The 20,694-nt window shown below is 41.7% G+C and overlaps 1 protein-coding gene across 1 annotated transcript; it reads left to right on the top strand.

Annotated features, from left to right (window-relative positions):
• Positions 1–6,850: 6,850 nt before the first annotated feature.
• Positions 6,851–11,089, top strand: LOC149463591 (endonuclease domain-containing 1 protein-like). The gene is made up of 2 exons (XM_089675362.1): positions 6,851–7,218; positions 10,498–11,089. Exons 1-2 carry the CDS (start codon positions 6,925–6,927, stop codon positions 11,056–11,058), a joined length of 855 nt encoding a protein of 284 aa, XP_089531488.1. The 5' UTR covers positions 6,851–6,924; the 3' UTR covers positions 11,059–11,089.
• The last annotated feature ends 9,605 nt before the right edge of the window (positions 11,090–20,694 follow it).

The following is a 20,694-nucleotide window of genomic DNA, read 5'->3' as shown; positions in this document are numbered from 1 at the left end:
CTGTTATAGTGTATACATAGCCATAATTTTTTTTTTAGTTTTGGATATAATGGGAAAAACCTTGTTGTTTATTTTTCTGTCCATTCTGTTTCTTTTCACTTATAGCACCATAGACACAACAGAAATTGCCGTATATGCTCTACAAAATAAGTAATATCTTTTCTTAAACCCTTACATAAATCCAGTGAAGTGACTGGCTTCAGGCAACACCCAGAGGTAAAACAAATCCCACAGGAATAGAGTTAAAGCTGTCAATCACAGGCTGTGTGCTGGAGATCCCTTCCGTGACACCTTTTTTCTCTTGCTGTCAGGAGAACTTGTGAGAAGTGACTTATACTGATAGTAGAGGAATGAAGCAGCAGACAAAAATAACACTTTGTGCTCTGGATTGAGACAATTGCACACTATAGAAGGATATGCTTTGTCCATATTTCATGTCTGAGGTTTACAACCACTTTAAACTGGCCATACGTGAATCGAAATTCAGCTGGTTCAGCAGTGACCGACTGAATTTCGAACCATGTATGGGCACTGTGGTTGTACAGAAGTCAGTTTACCAATCAGCTTCTGTACAATTACCCTGTCAGATTTTCCCCGCTCGATCAGAGCTGCAGGATATAGACTGCAGCTCTAATTAGTGTTTTCTGATAGTAGGTTTTTTATGTGTGGATCCTTATATGCTATCCTCAGGGGCCCTAAATGACAAACCTGTTACACAATTACGTACATAGATAGCCTGGCTGAAAAAAAGACAAAATCCATCCAGTTCAACCATTAAAAAAAAAAGTTATAATCCTATACCCACAGTTGCTCCAGAAGAAGGCAAAAAACCCCAGCAAAGCACGATCCAATTTGCTCCTACAGGGGAAAAAATACCTTCCTGATCCCCCGAGAGGCAATCGGATATTCCCTGGATCAACTTTACCTATAAATGTTAGTATCTAGTTATATTCTGTGTATCCAAGAAAGAATCCAGGTCTTTTATAGAGCAATCCACTGAGCTGGCCAGAACCAACTCTTGAGGGAGTCTATTCCGCATTTTCCCAGCTCTTACTGTGAAGAAACCTTTCCATGTTTTGAGATTAAATTTCTTTTCCTCCAGTCCTCTGTGATGGCCTCAGGGTGAATAGCTCTACACCGAGTTCACTATAATAACCACTGATATATTTGTACATGTTGATTATATCCACCCTTAATCTCCTCTAAACCTCCTCCTCTACCTGGTAACTAAAAACACGTTGTTACAGGGCTATCACATAACAAAGCCCCCAGTATTGGCTATTCTAAGCCAACTGGCCTAAGTTCAAAGGCTCTTGCAGTGCATTAATAGTACAATGAATTTGAACAGCGAAGTTTCTCATTAAGCCAGCCATACTTGGATCGAAATTCGGCCAGTTCAGCAGGAACCAGACAAATTTTGATCCATGTATGGGCAGGCTGATTGTATCCATTATCAACTTGGGTACAACCAGCCTGTCAGATTTTTCTAAATGAGGTTACTGCCAGCGGCTATAGCCGCTAACAGTAATCAATGTGTTCTGCTAGCCAGGAAGGCACCCCTCTCCCACCCGCCAGCAGAACAAAATAACGCCTCAGGAGGGATTCCCTCATCAACATTGAATGTGTTGATGGGGGAATCAGGGAAGAAAAGAAAATCAAATAATTCATGGGCTGCCTTACTTCAACATGTCTATGAACCTCAGTCAGGTTGGGTTCACCTTGAACCCATGTAGGTGTCACGATCCGCCTGGCGGCGTCTCTATCGTTCCACAGTACGGAGATCCTCAGAGCGCGGGGTCTAAGTCCCAATCTGCTTATTCACCAGGGCCCCTGATGGTGGGGATGGACTTGGAGCAGACTGAGACCAGGTCACGACACCTGAGTACGTCCGACAATGGTAGAGAGCACCGTCAGAGGAGTGCGGGGTAAGGAGTCTGATGTGAAGAGGCTGGCAGACCTGGTAAGCAGGAACGATCCCTGCGGGATCGTCTGGGTGGCTGGAAGCGTAGTCGGGCAGGCCAGGTCAGCAACGTACGGGCAGCGAGGTACCGGAGGAGAAGGCAGAGAATGGTCTGGGTCACTAGCCGGGTTCAGTAACTAGCGGACAGCGCAGTACAGAGGGTCAGGCAGAAGGATGGTCAGGCAAGCCAGGGGTTAAGCAGGATACAATCAGCAGGGTCAGGTACAATGCAGAGGTCGGCAATGGAGTAACACAGGATCAGGTATCAGGAACAGAGCACAAAAGACCAAACGGCAATTTGACATACCTCTAGTTCCGTTTAAATAGCCCGCCCTGCGCTGTCATTGGTGCCAGGCACGCGTCTGCGAGTGCGCATGCGCGGCCATCGCCCAGGTCCCGCTGCTCGCTGGTTAGGACGCATCGGTGTCCTGCGCATGCGCCGCCCGGCGCATCGCGGCAGGGACACCGATCCCTGACAGTAGGACCTGAACTCAAACCTCATTCTTAGTGACAATTGCCTTTCTTCAACAGGTCTATGAACCTCGGTCAGGTTGGGTTCACCTTGAACTCATGTAGGACCTGAACTCAAACCTCATTCCTAGTGACAATTGCCTTACTTCAACAGGTCTGTGAACCTCGGTCAGGTTGGGTTCACCTTGAACCCATGTAGGACCTGAACTCAAACCTCATTCCTAGTGACAATTGCCTTACTTCAACAGGTCTATGAACCTCGGTCAGGTTGGGTTCACCTTGAACCCATGTAGGACCTGAACTCAAACCTCATTCCTAGTGACAATTGCCTTACTTCAACAGGTCTGTGAACCTCGGTCATGTTGGGTTCACCTTGAACCCATGTAGGACCTGAACTCAAACCTCATTCCTAGTGACAATTGCCTTGCTTCAACAGGTCTATGAACCTTGTTCAGCTTGGGTTCACCTTGAACCCATGTAGGACCTGAACTCAAACCTTATTCCTAGTGACAATTGCCTTACTTCAACAGGTCTATGAACCTCGGTCAGGTTGGGTTCACCTTGAACCCATGTAGGACCTGAACTCAAACCTCATTCCTAGTGACAATTGCCTTACTTCAACAGGTCTATGAACCTCGGTCAGGTTGGGTTCACCTTAAACCCATGTAGGACTTGAACTCAAACCTCATTCCTAGTGACAATTGCCAGGGTGGACAAATAAACAATAGTAGTCTGTAATACAGTTTTTCTTTTTAAAAACTCCTAAAATCATGTAGGCAATTCAAAGTGAGTGTATAATAAAAAATAACTACTGGTATATAATGTATTAGTAAGGAAATGTATGATGAATTTCTACACAGCTTCTTTCTTGTAATAAGGACAGTTTATTTTTATTATTAGTCCCCCACTCCTCTATTAAAAAAAAATATATCCAAGTTCGACTTATCCTCTCTATACTGCAGCACTGTCCCTGGGTTCTTCCTTAGTCCATCATCGGCAGTTCTCTTCAGACAGAATAACGGTCATGGCATTCTGTTCAATTCCTGTGAACCCAGCCTGTAATTTAACCCCCAAGGGACATAGAAATGAGGGTACTGTTTAATAGGACAAGAGCAAACACCTAAGAACATCTTTAAATTAAGCATGAGAACTGTACGTTTATTTGAAACCTATTGCAAGAAACCATTTAAAATAATGAAAGACAAGTTGACTTGACTGGTCATTCTGTGTGTGAAGCTAGTATTAGGAGTAACACCATAAGTTGAAAAGTGTTCTTCACCCATGCAGAGTGGGCTGCTAGAGTAAGCAAACAAAGACAGTGCAAGAGGGTTTCATACAGCAAGTTCAGAAAATAAAGCAAAAGAAAAACAACCTGCTCATCCCAGCCATTAACTAATGTCAGGTCAGGTTGGCTAACAGGGTGCCCTCTTATGGGTTCCCCAACACAAACAAGCAACATTTGTACTTTTTTAGTGTTCTATCTGCACTCAGTCTTTTCACCCTGCAGCAGGCTCCTATAGCAGAGACAGAAAACACGAGTCTTGAACATGAGTCAGCTTGCATATATAAAGATATATGGACAACCTAGACTAACAATGATGTTTATTTACTAGGAAAGATGTGGACCTGGGAATGGAGGTTTTATCCCACCACATTGGCTTGACTGTGAACACTCAAAAAACAATTTATTCTTAAAGTGGTATTAAACCCAAAATGTAATATAATGCAGCTTCCCAATTATCAGATTTGCTGGTTGCATTATTTTTTTTTTCCCCTCTGTTTTCACCTTGTGATCTGGCTAGTAACACACCTCCTCTCTTTGGGTATCTGAATGAAGGAGCAACAGAGACATTGGACAGCAGCATTGCCAGTTTGGGTGGAGATGAGTGTTACTAGCAAATTTAAATACATTAACAAATTGAAGCCAAACTCCAGCTAAAATGTTATAAGCAGTTAAAGCAACCGTTTTGTTCCTTTTTTTGATAAAGGTTTTCATATATGAAAAGAGCTGACCATTGTAAGTACCCCTGTCAGTGTTAAATGGTTTTTATCAACTCTCTAAATGCTGCAGGACAGCTTGGTCTGTTGAAAAGCAACTGGCTGGATCACAGGTGAAAGTAAAGAAAGCCTAAAAAAGAAAGCTGATGTCATCATCACATCTAAGAATTTGTATGCTGCAATATAATAACTATTTTCTTTTGAGTTCAATACTGCTTTAAGAAGTAAATGACCTTTAAAATAAGCTCCCCATGACCTCTGTAGCTGCAGGTACTGGGACGTCATCCTTAAAGTTTACTGATTATTAAAAGTAAATCCTAACCCTCTTGTATTGAATTGTATTGTAACTGTATTGTCACCCTTTATAATATAAAGTGCTGTGCAAACTGTTGGTGCTATATAAATACTGTATAATAATAATATTAATAAATACCACAAAGCTATACAGCCCAAATCCCGGAAGGGGGTTACTTACATTTAAAGTGCTGCTGTGGTCTCCTCTGGTGTTCACAACTTTTCTGATGAAATTATTTTCAACGCTGACCACACCTGTGCACTTTATTTGAATGGGACCCTAAAAAAGGATCTCCAGGCTTGATATACAGTCCCTTTTAATGAATGGGTGGTGGGCACAGGCAGCTCTAAACAGAGTTTTCAGGATAGACTGGATACAGTGCTACAAAGAAATGTAAGCAGTTGGGGTGGTAGTGGTGAGGGAGTAAGTGCAATTTAGCTTAGAAAAGTCAGGGCTGGTAGGTTAGTAGTTTACTCAAAAGCAGACCTGATTTTTTTTAAATAAATAAATAAATTGACACCAAAACCAATATTGCTTCTCTTTAAGCAGAAGTTACCTTCAGTGAAATGTATATGCAGACTGAAATGTATACTCAAATCTTGACCTATTTCAGCTAGTTATATCACAGAATATGCTGACCATTTTCAAATGTTGTGTTCGCTGAAATAAACATCTGATTATGATTTATTTTTATCATATGCTTAGTTTATTTGTCCAAATTTTTAATAGGTTTACTTAGACCTTTCTATATGAATTAACCCTATTATTAATTAATAATATAACAGCTATAGACAATTTATAGAGGAAGTATATTGCATGACATAATACATCCCTGAATCATCCTCTTTCTGTCTTTTCAAGGTATAATATTACATATATACAGCAATATGACTACAATTTGAAGACTGAACTATGGAAAAAAGTAGAATCCCTAATGCAATTCAAAAAGGCTTTTCACATCTTATCAATAAATATTTAAACAAGTCTGAACTTGATAAACCTAACACAAGGCTATGTATATCGAACAAATAATTGCATATTTGTCTTCCTAGATTAAAGTGATACCAAGAGAATGTGTCTTTCCATCTGACTACATAGCACTTGCCCTGGTTCTCTTCCTAGTGTGCATTTGTGCCACAGGCCTCATTTATTCCTGGCATCCAGCAAGGTTTGGGCCAGCCATAGGAATGATTGGGCTGTGGCCTGGGTGTGCAATAGCCAGAGGACCTGGCCAGGATGTTGAAAATGTGGGTTGTGAGTGTCCAGGTAGGGTTGCACAGCAAAGAATTCAGAAGCAGTGATGATTGTTGATCTATAACTATACTATACCAGATTTATTCAGGCGGTTTTATTTAAGGACAACTTCACTAACAATGTGCAAGTGATTGGGAAACCAACAAAATTGCTCTCCAGTCTCTTTTAAACATTGATCTGAAGTTGACCAATCCCTTATGGTAATGTCTGCAGCTTTAAGGCCCCATTCAGACCTGGAAGTTTTGTAGATGAAAGTCTGATGTTCCAAGACACTCAACAATCCAAATCCCATTCACTTCAATGGCCCCAGTACACATATCAGTATTTTGTTCCCTGTAGAAAAGCCTGTCACTCAGAAAAGTACTTGAACTTCTTTTAGGAAGATTGGAGTGTTTTTGGCCCCATAGGCTTCAATGGGAATGCTTGAAAAATCATGATATGAACAATTTACAAGCATTTTCAGGTTAAACTGCAACTCTCCACCCTAGTGCTGCCTATTGGCTAAAACAAAAACACCTGAAACTTGAATACACATGAACAACACCTGTAATACACTTCTAAAATGCTTTCAAAACTCTCAAATAAATAAACCTGAAAAGTGTGTGAATTCCAGATAAATGTTTATATGAAAATAGCTCAAGAATTTACAACACTTTGTTTTAAATGACAGAAAAAGTACTCTGAAAAAGAAAAAAACATTTGTTTTCCCTCTCTGAATTGGTGGTTGTTTTGATTCCATATTGTATGCTGAGAACGCTCCAGATGTTGGAAGAAACATGACCTTCCTTGGTTGATTGTAATCAAATGGAAATACCAATAGGTTCACAAAGTCATATAGGACGTATAAACTTTGGAATTCTAGTTGTGTGGACACACAACAAGGTCTTGTAGTTGAAGGAGTACACACCAGGTTTGTGGACAGTTGAGAATTCCTGAAGGTCCCACCATGGTGCTCCAGCTCTTTGTGGTTTTGGCTCTGGCTCATGCAGGCTTGGCCAAAGTCAGCACAAACTTTAACGACTGTCTGGGCCAGTTCTATGCCAGCACACCTCCTGTTGGGTTTACCAGTCTCTCCGGTACAATGAACACCATCTGCCAGATGTATGAGACCTACAACAATCCCTTCTTCGCCTCTTTGTATCACAAGGGAAACCGGGTTCCTCTGTATTCTGCTTATATCCTGGACACAAGGCCTGGAGATGTCACCGGAGCTGATCAGACTTTCCGACTGGAGCCACAGGTGAGATCATATAGGTCATATATCAGTGACAGAAAACCATAATACAATTTCTCAGATTTTTTTTTTCTAAAAGTAAATTCATAAATAAACACTTCACACAAGTTGCACCTGGAATAATCAGATTGCAAACCATGCTTGGGTGTCTAATCAGAAGCACAAAAATTAACCAGAGCTCAATCCAGCTAGTCAGTAAAAAAGCAATTCAACGTTTTCAATAATTAAGTTACAACAGGAGTTCCCAACGTTGCATGTATACAGTACATTGTATGTATTTTATTCAATTTATTTGTGGCTATATACTGTATATTTCTCAGTTTGGAAGATAAGGGGTTAGTGACCACACTGGAAATTCATAATACTTTTACTGCAACAATCAAAAGATGATAAAAACAGTTCCACATTAAAAAAATAAAAATAAACAGGTGTATCTACAAAGGTTGGAAGCAAACCACACGCATATTATGGTTATTTGATCCAACTCTTACTTGCTGGTTTAGAGCAATGGTCTCCAAACTGCGGCCTGAGGGCTGGATGCAGCCCTTTGCTAGCCTTTATCTGGCCTTTGGGGTACTATTCCTAACTCTGACCCCAAAAGTGGGGCATAATTCCCCCAACTGACACCAGCAATGGGAAACTATTCTTCCTACTAATATCAATGATGGGGACCCTATTCCATCCACTAACATCAATGATGGGCCAATATTCCTTCCAGTGATAGCAATGATGGGGCACTACTCCTCCTTCTACTGACCACAGGCACTATGCAACTGAACACCACACCTGAGACCTTGTTTACTCTCACTGATGTTGGACCTGAGACTTTTTCTACTCACAATCCCCCCCCCCCTACTGTCTGAAGGACAGTAAACTGGTCCTTTGTTTGGAAAGTTTGGAAACCCCTGGTTTAGAGAACTATACTTTTGTACTGAATCGCTACCAAAAAGCCTGCCAAAAATTTTTTTTTTTTTCAGTTTTGGATAGTATGGGGAAGGTCTAGGACCTCTGCATTAGCGAGATTCCCTTTCACTACCTGGCTCAATGACAGTTCATAAAGTGTATGGAAATTTTAAAGTTCTTAACTGTTATTGGAACAAGAGGAGAAAGGAAGTCAACTGGGACACTTGTTCTGGTGTATATTATTTAAGCATGTATTCATGACAGGCACTAGCACTGCACATGTGGTTTGCATTTGTTCCTCACAGAGACAGAGGGTGCAGGTTTTTTGGAGGCCTGCCTCTGATCTGTGGCCTTCAGGTCTTTTTCCTCTCCCCATCGGGGGTTTCAGTCCAGGAAAGTCCTCATTAAGTCCTTGAGCAGTTATGCGGCTGGCCCCCAAGCAGCAGTGTCCTCCTGGCTTCAACCTAGGTAGACCAGAGTGCCTTGCCCTTTTAAGGAGCCTTGCACCCCTGGGAGTTCAGGGATATTTTCTGCACTTTTGTGCACTTTGTGCGCTGTGATTTCATAGTGATTTCACTTTTTTTGCTCCCAGGTATCAACGGGCATCGTACCGCAAAGCTCCATTGAAAAGAAAAGCTAAAAAAACTATTCTGGTGTACCTCCTACCTTCCTTTTGTATCTAATCATTACTCACTATGTTCCAAACAAAATATTGGAGGAGTTCAGCTCCAGCCAACTCTTTTTTTCGTTCTGGATAGTGTGTTCCCCACACAAGGCTAATGTGTAAGGTAAAGTCTACAGGCTTGGAAAAATCAGTATGTAAAGGGATAGAAAACTGGCTAAAAGATCGTATTCAGAGAGTAGTGGTTAATTAGTCATACTCTGAATGGTCTATGGTTGTCAGTGGTGGATCCCAAGTCTCAGTGTTGGGACCCTTACTTTTTAATATATTTATAAACTATATAGGGTTTGGGATTATAAATCCCATTTCAGTCTTTGCAGATGACACCAAGCTGTGCAGTGGAATAACGTCCTTACAGGATGTCCCCAACTTACAAGCCGACCTCAATGCACTGATTAATTGTGCAACTATGTGGCAAATGAGGTTTAATGTTGATAAATGTAAGGTTATCCACTTGGGGGCTAAGAATATGCATGCATCATACATACTAGGGGGAGTACAACTGGGGGAACCAATGATGGAGAAGGATCTGGGGGTTCTGGTAGATCACAAGCTTAATAATGGCATGCAATGCCAAGCTGCGGTTTCTAAAGCGAGCAAAATCCTCTCTTGTATTAAAAGAGGTATAGACTCCAGAGAGAGAGATATCATATTACCCCTGTACAAATCATTAGTAAGACCTCATCTGGAATATGCAGTTCAGTTTAGGGCACCAATTCACAAAAAAGAACATTGGGGAACTGGAGAAAGTACAGAGAAGGGCAACCAAACTGATGAGAGGCATGGAGGAGCTCAGCTATGAGGAAAGATTAGAGGAACTGAATGTATTCTCTCTTGAGAAGAGGAGATTAAGGGGGGATATGATCAACATGTATAAATACATCAGTGGTTCATATAGTGAACTCGGTGTAAAGTTATTCACCCTGAGGTCATCACAGAGGACAAGGGGGCACTCTTTTCGTCTGGAGGAAAATAAATTTAATCTCCAAACATGGAAAGGTTTCTTCACAGTGAGAGCTGTGAAAATATGGAATAGACTCCCTCAAGAGTTAGTTCTGGCCAGCTCAGTGGATTGCTTTAAAAAAGGCCTGGATTCTTTCTTGGATACAAAAATTATAACTAGATACTAACATTTATAGGTGAAGTTGATCCAGGGAATATTTGATCAGGAAGGATTTTTCTCCCCTGCAGGAGCAAATTGGATCATGCTTTGCTGAGGTTTTTTTGCCTTCCTCTGGATCAACTGTGGGTATAAGATTATAACTTTTTTTTTTTTAATGCTTGAACTGGATGGACTTTTGTCTTTTTTCAGCCAGACTAACTATGTAACTATGGAAGGCTTAGAACCTTAGAACATAGGCTTGGTTTTCAATGAGATCTGGGTTCTTGTTAGCGATTTCCTCTCACTTCCTGTCAATACAGGAAGTGATGGAAAATCTCTCCAATGAGAACACAGAGGAAACACGATTTTAGTAGAGTGGTTAAGGGATAATAATTTTTATTGCCATTTGAACTTTCCTGTCTTGGAGGTGATCACTTCCCCTATATGGACAATAAAGGGAGAGGAAATGAGTTAGAAATAAAAACCTGACAGAAATTTTAACCTTACCCAACAGTACCAAAACAAAAATAATAAGGCTGAATTAAGATTTAAGACTAACTACTCCAGTTTCCTACGTACGTTTCCATTTTTCTTTCAGCTGGTGGACACCAGGCTTCCCAAAGAAATGATGCTCCAGCCTGCAACCGAATCTGCAATTCGCAGCCTAGGCCTCTCTGGTGTTGCCTCTGACCTCATCAAATCGAATCAGGCCATCAACTCTGATTACACGGGAAGCAACTACCATAAAGGGCATCTGAACCCCAATGCCGATCATCCCGATGGGCCTATCCAGAAATCCACCTACACTCTGACCAATGTGGCGCCCATGTTTGGGTCCCTAAACAGTGGTGCTTGGCGAAGCAATGAAAAGAGAGTGCGGGATATTGCAGCCACTTGTGGTAAGATGTATGTGGTGACTGGCGTGGCGCCTGGAAACAACTGGATCTCTGTTGACGGTGTGCAAAGGATCAACATTCCCAGCCACATATGGAGTGGCTATTGCTGCCTGGACAACAACAACCGGCCCATGAGAGCTGAGGGAGCCCTGGCACCAAACAACGCCAACTCAGTGCAGGTGTTGAGCATTGCCAGTCTGCAGAGCCAGCTGAAAACACTGCTTGGTGTCACTGTCACCCTGTTCCAAAACAACTGCAGTTAATCTGTGCACAACAATAAATACTGTAAACTTCCATTATGTGACTGTTTAGTTACTTCTAAGTCTACCAAATAAACAGCAAATGATATCCAGTAATAGACAATAGCAGTAAATCAACTTTATTGGTTTCAAATAAAAATAATGGCAAGTTAAACACAGAAAAGGATTCTTTGATCCTAAAGGCTACTGTCTTTTGCATGTTCCTTTTCACCAAATGCTTTCTTAAATCTCCAGGGGATTCCAGCTTCCCAATGAGTCCCAGTCTTGTCAAGGTAATATGAATAAACAGTAGTTTCAACAGCCTTAGTGCACTGTGCATTGTAGATCATATATACAGTATGTAGCACAATCATTATTTGAAATATTATTGTATATTTGGACCACACATGTAGATTATGTTCACTGTATTATACACAATAGGCACACTGTATTATCAGTCTGTTCACACACCTGTGGCAGCTCAGCAGGGAGGGTTAAATACTCTGTCAGGTTTTTACTGCTGGAAAAGTAAATCATATTATTGATTAACTGTGTACTCCACCTACAATTTAAAAAAGCAGTAAATACAGTAAGTGTCAAAAATATGTGTAGCACTACCCCCTTAGGAGTCGCTGAGTTGTGGGTCCCCCTAAAGCTCTGCACAGCCAAACAAAACACATTTTCTTCCACACTTTGCACACTGGAATCAGTAAACAGTCTTTGAGCTTGGTTTTGTTGTTTTAATAAGGGGTTATTAACTTGGATGGGGTCTAGTGGTATATGGGATGCCCAAGGAAACTGCAAACTTGAGGACAACTTAGAGCAATTATGTACAAACAAAATGTGGACAACTATGTACAAAAATGTGATGCTCTAAGAGCATCCAAAGCTCTTTGGTGTACCTTCTAAGACCCCAGATGAATCTTCCCCTTCACCCAGCGACCTGAAGGTATTCCCTGGGCAAAGGGGCCCAGGCAATGTTAATTTAATGCAGTAGTCCCAGATGAGAAGCTAGTTGGGTTTTCCATCTAACTGCTCTCTCCCATTATCTGGTCCAGGGGGTGTAAAAGTGTTCACACTATCCTTTCCTGGCAGCTTGGTGGGTTGGTGGCTGCCTTCAGGCCTTGGCTCCTTCCCTGCTGCTTGGTTGGCTCCTTCCCTGCTGCTCAGGATGTCATCCCTAGGAGACGATGGCACAATAGATATCCTCTTCTCCAGCAATTGCCCATAGTTAGGCCCCCCTCCCTGGGACCCCCTCCAGGCTCCAAACTCCAGCTTCTCACTCCTTCTTCCACCCAACACTCTGCCCCTGCTGCAAAGGCTCTGCCACATTTGAGGGTTCCCCTGGACACCATGCCCACCCTCCTGCCAGGGTATTGGCCAAGGTCCCTCAAACATTCAGACCTGGGCTTTCCCCCCTCCTCCACCCCTCTTTCAGAAAGTTTCTGGAAGGGCGGGAGGGCTCCAGGAGCCCTGACCTATTAGTGCCTCCCAGCCTGTCCTAAGGTGAATTCCTGTTTCACTCACAGGCTGACTCATCCCAGGCTGCTACTCAGCCTCTGCCTAAAAAGAAAAAAAACAAAAACTATCTTGCTAACCTAGAGAGTTCCATTCCCTGATATGCACAAGATAGCCAGGCAAACAACATATCACACACAATAGATGTACAACACATCAGCGCTCAAATCTAGGTGCTCCACACGGATCTACAGTGCATGACACAGACTCAGGAGCTGCCCTCAAGGCACACACACCTCGTTCATTACTGGGATAAAAGTTTTATTAAAACCTCAAAGACAATTGAATACTCACAAACGGAATACGAATACAGGAGTGTATCAAGACGCTGCAGGGTCCTATCCTTGAAACATCTGGTTAAAGAAGCTGGGCTCCTTTATTCAGAGCTAAAAATCTATTGTTTTTGAGGTTTTGATAAAAACTTTTATTATGATAATGCATGAGGAGTATGCTGTGTTTTTTACAGTTGCCTGAACATTTCACACACGCCTGAGTCAGTAAAAAGGCTGTGCAGCTCTTTTTTTTTTTTTTTTAATTTTTGGGTAGAACTTGGATAGGGTGAGGGTGACCCTAGGGATACTCCAGTAACTGCAAACTTGAAAATGATGACACTAACTCTGCACTTCAGAGTGAAGGAACCCCCTTTGAAGTGTATAGATGAACAGCAACAAACAGGAATGCAGTCCTGAATGTATAAAGTAGAAGCTAATGTTCTCCCAGGAGTACTACGGAAAGTCTTTAGATCCAAAAGGCTGGTACTCACTGTTTTCTGATTTCCAGATCGCCATGTGCAGGGTCAGACAACTGATGGGTGTGGCAGGGGTGGGGTGTTAAACAATTACTGTAACCGATCCCCTGTATGGCTCTCTCTACTGCAGCTGAAAGCCAGCGGGAGAGGAGAAGAAGCCAGCTATCAGCTGGCTATAATTGCCCCCTGCTGTGCCGATCACCCTCCCTGCCCACATCTGATTCACCCAGCTGCCTGGACCCCCCTGCTGGCCTGGGCCCCATACAGAAGGATTGGTGGTACCGCCTTATCCATGGCCCTGACTGTAGCAGCCTGTGTCCTGGATCTTTGAGAGGCTTTTGGAGAATGCTCCAGAAGAAAAAGAACAGGGGTCCCCCAGCCACACTGTAGCGGGGACCCTACAAAGTGCTGGCAGTTCCACGCAGATATCCTAGGAATGCTACAGCCCTCAAGCTAGGTCTTACAACTCCAGGAACAAGAGCTCCCTCTGCGCTGGACTCTGCCCTATTTATACCTCCCTCAGCCCCCTGCTGGTCACCTGCCATATTGAGCAGGGATTGGCTGGGGAGATATTACCATGCAAGCTGGAGTCATGGGTCTCCCACCCACTATACCCAGGATCCCCTTGGAGACTTGGGAAGTAATTTAGCCCATACCTATAGAGCCAAGAGCAGACCTAAATAAGTGAATATTGCTGTATTGCTCTCATGGTTATATGGAGGCCAAAAATTAGATTTAGCAAAACAGTAGCTCTATTGGGTGCTACACCAGAAAAAAAAATGAGCTAAAAATTACACTTTATGTCACCAGTATGGTATTTATGGCATAGCATTTAAAGCAGTAGTAAACTTTAAGAAAAAATAAAAAACTCCCCCTGCAAGGCAATGTTATAATGTACTAGTATGCATGACATACTAGCACATTATGAAAGACCTATCTTTAAAAAAAAGCCCTCCAGTGTGCGCTGTCACCGCTGAAGAGGCTTCTATCTTCATCAAGTCTTCCTTCCGGGTTCACAGGCTGTGGCCACTTGACTGGCCGAGCCACCATGATGTCACTCCCTTACATGCGCGCGAGTGTCTCAGCCGCGGCACACAGCTCTGAAGGAAGGGCATGGGTATGCGCCGATGATATTACAGACTGCCACTCACTGAAATGTCTCCTAGACAGTGCACATTTAAGAGATATTCATTTTACCTACAGGTAAGCTTTATTATAAGCTTACCTGTAGGTAAAATAAAAAAAAAAGAGTTTACTATCACTTTAATTATTAATTTTACTACTGGAAACCTGCAAGTGAAAGTTTCCAAAATGGGACAGGAACAGCAATAAAAACCAGACAATGCTGAAGATTCCTAGCTCTACTACAAAAAATGATTATATTGTTCCTTTACTTCCTGCCCTGAAGACACCACAGGAAATAATGGAAAATCTAATCTAATGGGGATGTGGTCATCTATAGGACCTCTGTCAATGGGCAAATGTAGCGTGCTTGCAACATCACTCTGAGACACAGCTTTGATCATTCAGATTCTTCTGACCTGCTCATACTTCATATACAGTACATCCTACATCATACTTCATACAACATACACAACCTAACCATCATACTTCCTAAACATCATACTTCAAACACATCCTCCATCATACTTCTTTCACATCATACTGTATCTCATACACATGCTACATTATACTTCAAACACATCATACATCATGCTTCACACACATGATCCATCATACTTCATCCAAATCATACTTCATATGCATGATCCATCATATTTCATACACATCATACTTCATACAAATCCTCCATCATACTTCATACACATGGTCCATCATACTTCGTACACATCCTCCATTATACTTCATACACATTGTCCATCATACTTCACACAATACACATACATATACAGATACAAATACGTGTACATTGGCCATCATACACATTCTACATCATCCATCATACTTCATTCACATCATACATCATATGCATCATACTTTATACACATGGTCCATCATACTTCATACACATCATACATCATATTTCATACATCACACTGTTCATCATCCTTCATATACATCATGCATCGTGCATTATACTACATACACATTGTCCATCATACTTCATACACATCCTCCATTATACTTCATACACATCATACATCATAGTTCATACACCACACTGTCCATCATACTTCATATACATCATGCATCATACTACATACACATTGTCCATCATATTTCACACAATATCGACCGTCATGATTCATACACATTCTACATCATCCATCATATTTCATTCACATCATCCATCAAATTTTATTCACAACATACATCATATGCATCATACTTTATATACATCGTCCATCCTACTTTTTTAAAAAGGTGTTTATTTTTAAACCATCATTGAAAATATATTATATGTGAAATACAAGTATGCAATAATAGTCCAAATGGCTACACAGAGCCCACATGAGTCAACATCTGTTCTCAGAAACTAACTGCAGTAATTAGGGCTTTTTTTCTCAGAGAATAGGTGCAGGTACTCCCCCCTTCTGAATCACCCCTTGCCTCCAACCCCTACCCATCTCTGAGCACCTTCCCTTGTCTCCACCCCCTACCCACCTCTGAGCACTGTCCCTTGTCTCCACCCCCTACCCACCTCCGAGCACTGTCCCACCTCTGAAACAAGTCTCCACCTTCTACCCACCTCTAAGAACTGTCGTCTCCACCCCCAACCCACCCCCAAGCACTGTCCCTCATCTCCACCCACCCACCCACCCAGGCAAACACACTGTCTCTTGTCTCCATCCCCTACCCACCTCTGAGCACTGTCCTTGTCTCCACCCCCTACCCACCTCTGAGCACTGTCCCTTGGGTCCACTCCTACCCACCTCCCAGTAGCACCCGTCTTGAAGAATACAGAACCACACATCATTTTGTGTAGCTAAGTAATTTGTATGGAATCGGTAATGATAACAAGAAACACAGTAAAATAAATCCCCTGCAACCAGCAACAACCCCTTCCATGATCAATAGATGTTTTGCAACAAAATACCTCCCCCAAGCAACAATAGACCGCTGCCGGCAACTTTGATCTCCCAGCAGCCAGCAATAATAACCCTCCAGCAATCAGTAACAAAAGACCCCTCAGTCAACAGTAGATCCCTCCCAGCTACAAACAATTCCCCACCAGCAACAATAGACCCCCCTACAACAACATATTCCCCAGCAGTCAGCAACAATAGACCCTCCATCACACCCAAGCATTCCTTGTCATTACATACATTCAGTGATGGAGGTGCTGGAACTGCGTTCTCCCGCTTTCCTGCTGAAAAAAAACCCTTGCGGTAATAGAAACATAAAATAGACAAAAACACAGACCACACACACAATCGCACATCCCTTTCTCTCTTCCCCTTAAGCAAGATACAGATTACCACCTATATAGGTATGGTCAGCAGCATACCATTCCAAGCTACATCCCCTATAGAGGGAGACCAAAAGAAGAGTTACAATGTCAAATAGTTTATTAAGATATAGGTAGATCAGTAACCTGAGATATGGAAGCATCCTGCACAGATACAGAAGACCAACATGTTAAATAAACCCTTTTCTGTCCAGATCAGTTTTCAGCGCTAGGATATTTGGACAAAGGCACAGTGGTACTTAATCATATCTGGGTTTTTTTACTATGTAAAGTAAAAGAGACTGAGAATTAAAAAAAAATCCCTTAGTTTCTGTTATCACACATTGTAAATAAATAATCTTTCTTCATAAATTTAGGCCATACTGTATTCTGATACATTTCTTTGGTAAAAATAATCCAAATCAATGTATATGTTAGTCTTTGTTAAAAGTTATGTCTACAAACTATGGTACATATATTTGAAATTTATCAACGCTGATATTCTGTCTATCTCATTTCTTGAGGTCCTGAAATGCCGGAGGAAAGCAGATACCCCCCAAATTACCTCCTTTTGGAAAGTAGACAGCCCAAGGTATTTAGTAAGAGGCGTGGTGAGTTTTTGAAGTAGTAATTTTTTGCCATGATTTTCTGAAAATGCAGAAAGTAAATATAATATATATTTTTTAACAAAGATGACATTTTAAGTTATTTCAAGCATGGGCATACTTACAATTACAGCCCGAAATACATTCTTCAAGTACTCCCAAGTATGGGATACCAAATATGTGAGACTTTTTTGCTGCTGAGATACATAGAGGGACCCAAAATTCAAGAGGTGCCTTTAGGCTTTCAGGGCTGGTTCACACCAAGAATTGCACAGGGACATGCTGTGGTCTTCTGCTTGTGATCTTCATTTGAATGGGCTGAAATCACGTCAGACCACAGCAAAAGTAGTGCATTCACTACTTTAAAAACACACAGCAACTGAAGCGCATGGTACTACTGTACCATGCAATCTGGTACAGGCAAACACACTGCATTTGTGACCTGCATTTGTGGTTTCATTGAGTTAACACTGACACCCAATTCCATATCACAAGTGCAGTGCATTTTGAACATGGTGCAGGAAATGTGCACAGAATGAGGGCTTCTTGCATCATGTTCTGGTGTGAACTGGCCCTCAAGGTGCATATAAATTGTATCTGATTTCCTGACCACCTATCACATTTCTTGAGGCCCTGCAGTGCTCAGACAGGAGAAACACCCAAAAAATGCATTTTGCAAAGTAGACTCTCTTGCACATCTACTTAGATGCGTGGTGATTCTCTTAAAGATCACATTTTTTGCCACAAGTTTTTGAAAAATGAACAAATATGAAAATGCATTTTTTTAAAAACAGTTTTCAGTTGATAAAATATTTCTCACACACAGTACCTGCATACTTATAATTACACCCAAAAACACATTCTGCTATTCCTCCTGAGTATGGGGATACCACATACTCTATGTGAGACTTTTTTGCAGGATAGTTGCATAATGGGGCCCACAATCCAAGGAGCTCCCTCAAGCTTTCAAGGGGCATAATTTACACATCTAAAATCCTGACTACCTATAACAGGTTTGGAGGCCCTGGAGTGCTAGAACAGTAGAAACACCCACAAATTTATGACATCTTGGAGAGTAAACACCTCAAGGTATTTTTACAAGGCAGGGTGAGTCTTTTGGGGATTTCATTTTTTTCTGCTATATGCTTTTGGAAAATGCAGGAAAAATTGTATTTTGTTTTATACAAAGTTGTAAATTAGAAGATATTTTTACTGCACAGCGTGGGCATACTTAAAATTATACCCCAAAACCCATTCTGCTGCTCCTCCTTTGTATAGGGATACCATATGTGTGACTTCTTTTGGTGCCTACCTGCATAGACAGGCCCAAAATCCAAGAAGCGCCCCAGGTTTGCAAGGGGCTTACACAGTATATGTATTTAATTTCCTAATTGCCAATCACATTTTTAAGGCCCTGGAGCACCAGGACAGCAAAATAACTACTCCAAATGCCTAAAAGTATATTTAGGAGGAATAGGGAGTCTTTTAAATATTTCATTTCTTGCCACGTTTTTGGAAAATGAAAAAAAAAAATTCCTAACATGCAGTATAGGCATAATTAAAATTACACCCCAAACCACATTCTGCTACTCCTCCCGAGTATGGCGATACCACATGTGTAAGACTTTTTCACAGCCTAAACACATGCAGGTCTAAAATCTAAGGGCATAAATTACACATCGAATTTAACTAAATCTAACTACCCATCACACTTTTGGAAGCCCTTGTGCGCCAGGACAGTAGAAACTACCACAAAATTACCATATTTGGTAAAGCAAGCACCTCAAGATTTTCTAAGAGGCATAGTTTTTGGAAAATGAGAAAAAAAAATGAAACGTTATTTTTACACAGAGTTGTCAATTCAATAACATATTTCTCAAACACAAAGTGCCAGGAAGAGCATTTTTCCCTCAAAACTTGTAAGCCATTTCTTGGATCCAGGATGGCCTCCCTTTGGCGTCTGAGATCTCTCTGGGTTATGCACTAGACTGGTGCATTCTCTGTTTGTCTCTTTCTAATTTCTCAAACACAGCATGGGCAAACTTAGAATTTCACCCCAAAACACATTCTGCTACTCCTCCTGAGTATGGCGATACTGCATGTACCAGACATTGTATCTTGTGTATCACAAAAATCAACCGACGTATATCAAAAACAGTGTACTGTAATAAAAGTGAAGAAAAATATGCTGCGCTACATCAAAAAAACACTCAATGCCTGTGAATCAAAAAAATTTGAAAAATAAGAAATTAAATACAAAAGAATCAAAAAACACCCAAACCAAAAGAAAGAATAATAATATTGAATCAACCCAGAAAAGTCATTATAAACTCAAGTCCAATCAAAATAATGTTCTTCTGTAAACCCTCCTGTGGATAACGAAAATATATGCAGCTGTAACAAATTCTAGTGAGAAAACATACTTCACTATATATCTGCTCACCTCACACAGTGTGACCTCACATTGTACAATGTTACGGTCTAACTGCACTTCTGGTCTCACTTGGAAGATCAGCTTGTTAAATGGGGTCTCCAGAGTATGCTTCCTCCTTATAAACGTCATCCGTATTCCTCATTAAAAAGAACTCAACATAGTGCTTTATCCTTTTAAACTTTTATTAACCACATGCTGCCCAGCCACTGTATAAATACGGCGGCAGGGAGGCACGGCTGGGAAAAACCACATTTTAAAACATGTGTTTTGTAAACAGGTAGGGGGCACGTGCGAGGTGCGCCGCCGCCCTACCTGTCCCGCCGATCACAGCCGCGGATGTCAGTCGCCGGGTCACAGCCGGTCGTTACCGGCTATGTCCCGGCGATCGGCGGCAATCGCTGACAGAGAACACAGCTGCAGTAGCTATGCTTTCTGTCAGTTCCCTGACAGCTCCAGGACAAGCTGATCGGGACAGAAGAGTTTCTCTCTCCCGATCAGCAGAGTCCCGTGCAGTACACACCCCCACCCCCTAGTAAAACACTACCCTCACACAGTTAACCCTTTCCCTGAAAGATAAACTTAACCCCTTCCTCCCCAGTGCCATTAGTACAGTGTCAGTGTTTTTTTTTTTGCACTGATCACTGTATTGGTGTCACTGGGGATGTCAGTGACCCCAAGTCAGTACCCCCCAATGTCAGAATGTCTGCCGCAGTCCCGCCATAAGTCGCTGATCGCCGCAATAAGTCACTGATCGCCGCCATAAGCCACTGATCGCTGCCATTATTAGTATAAAAAAAAACTAAAAATCCCAGTATCTTTCCCGCCATTTATAAACGCTATAACTTTCACGTAAACCAATTAATTTACACGTATTGGGTTTTTTTTTTTAGCAAAGACATGTTGCAGAATGCATTTTGGCAGAAACTTAGGACTAAATTTGATATTT

This window comes from Staurois parvus, unplaced genomic scaffold (assembly GCF_062004578.1).
Source record: "Staurois parvus isolate SC_StPar_1 unplaced genomic scaffold, SC_StPar_1.0 ptg000154l, whole genome shotgun sequence".
Lineage (NCBI taxonomy): Eukaryota > Metazoa > Chordata > Amphibia > Anura > Ranidae > Staurois > Staurois parvus.
Note: the sequence above shows the minus strand (reverse complement) of the source record. Positions and strands in the feature narration are given on the sequence as shown.

Coding starts and splice junctions, on each gene's coding strand:
- LOC149463591 (XM_089675362.1), top strand. CDS start 6,925: ATGGTGCTCCAGCTCTTTGTGGTTTTGGCTCTGGCTCATGCAGGCTTG. Junction 7,219..10,497: donor CTTTCCGACTGGAGCCACAG/GTGAGATCATAT, acceptor TTTTTCTTTCAG/CTGGTGGACACCAGGCTTCC.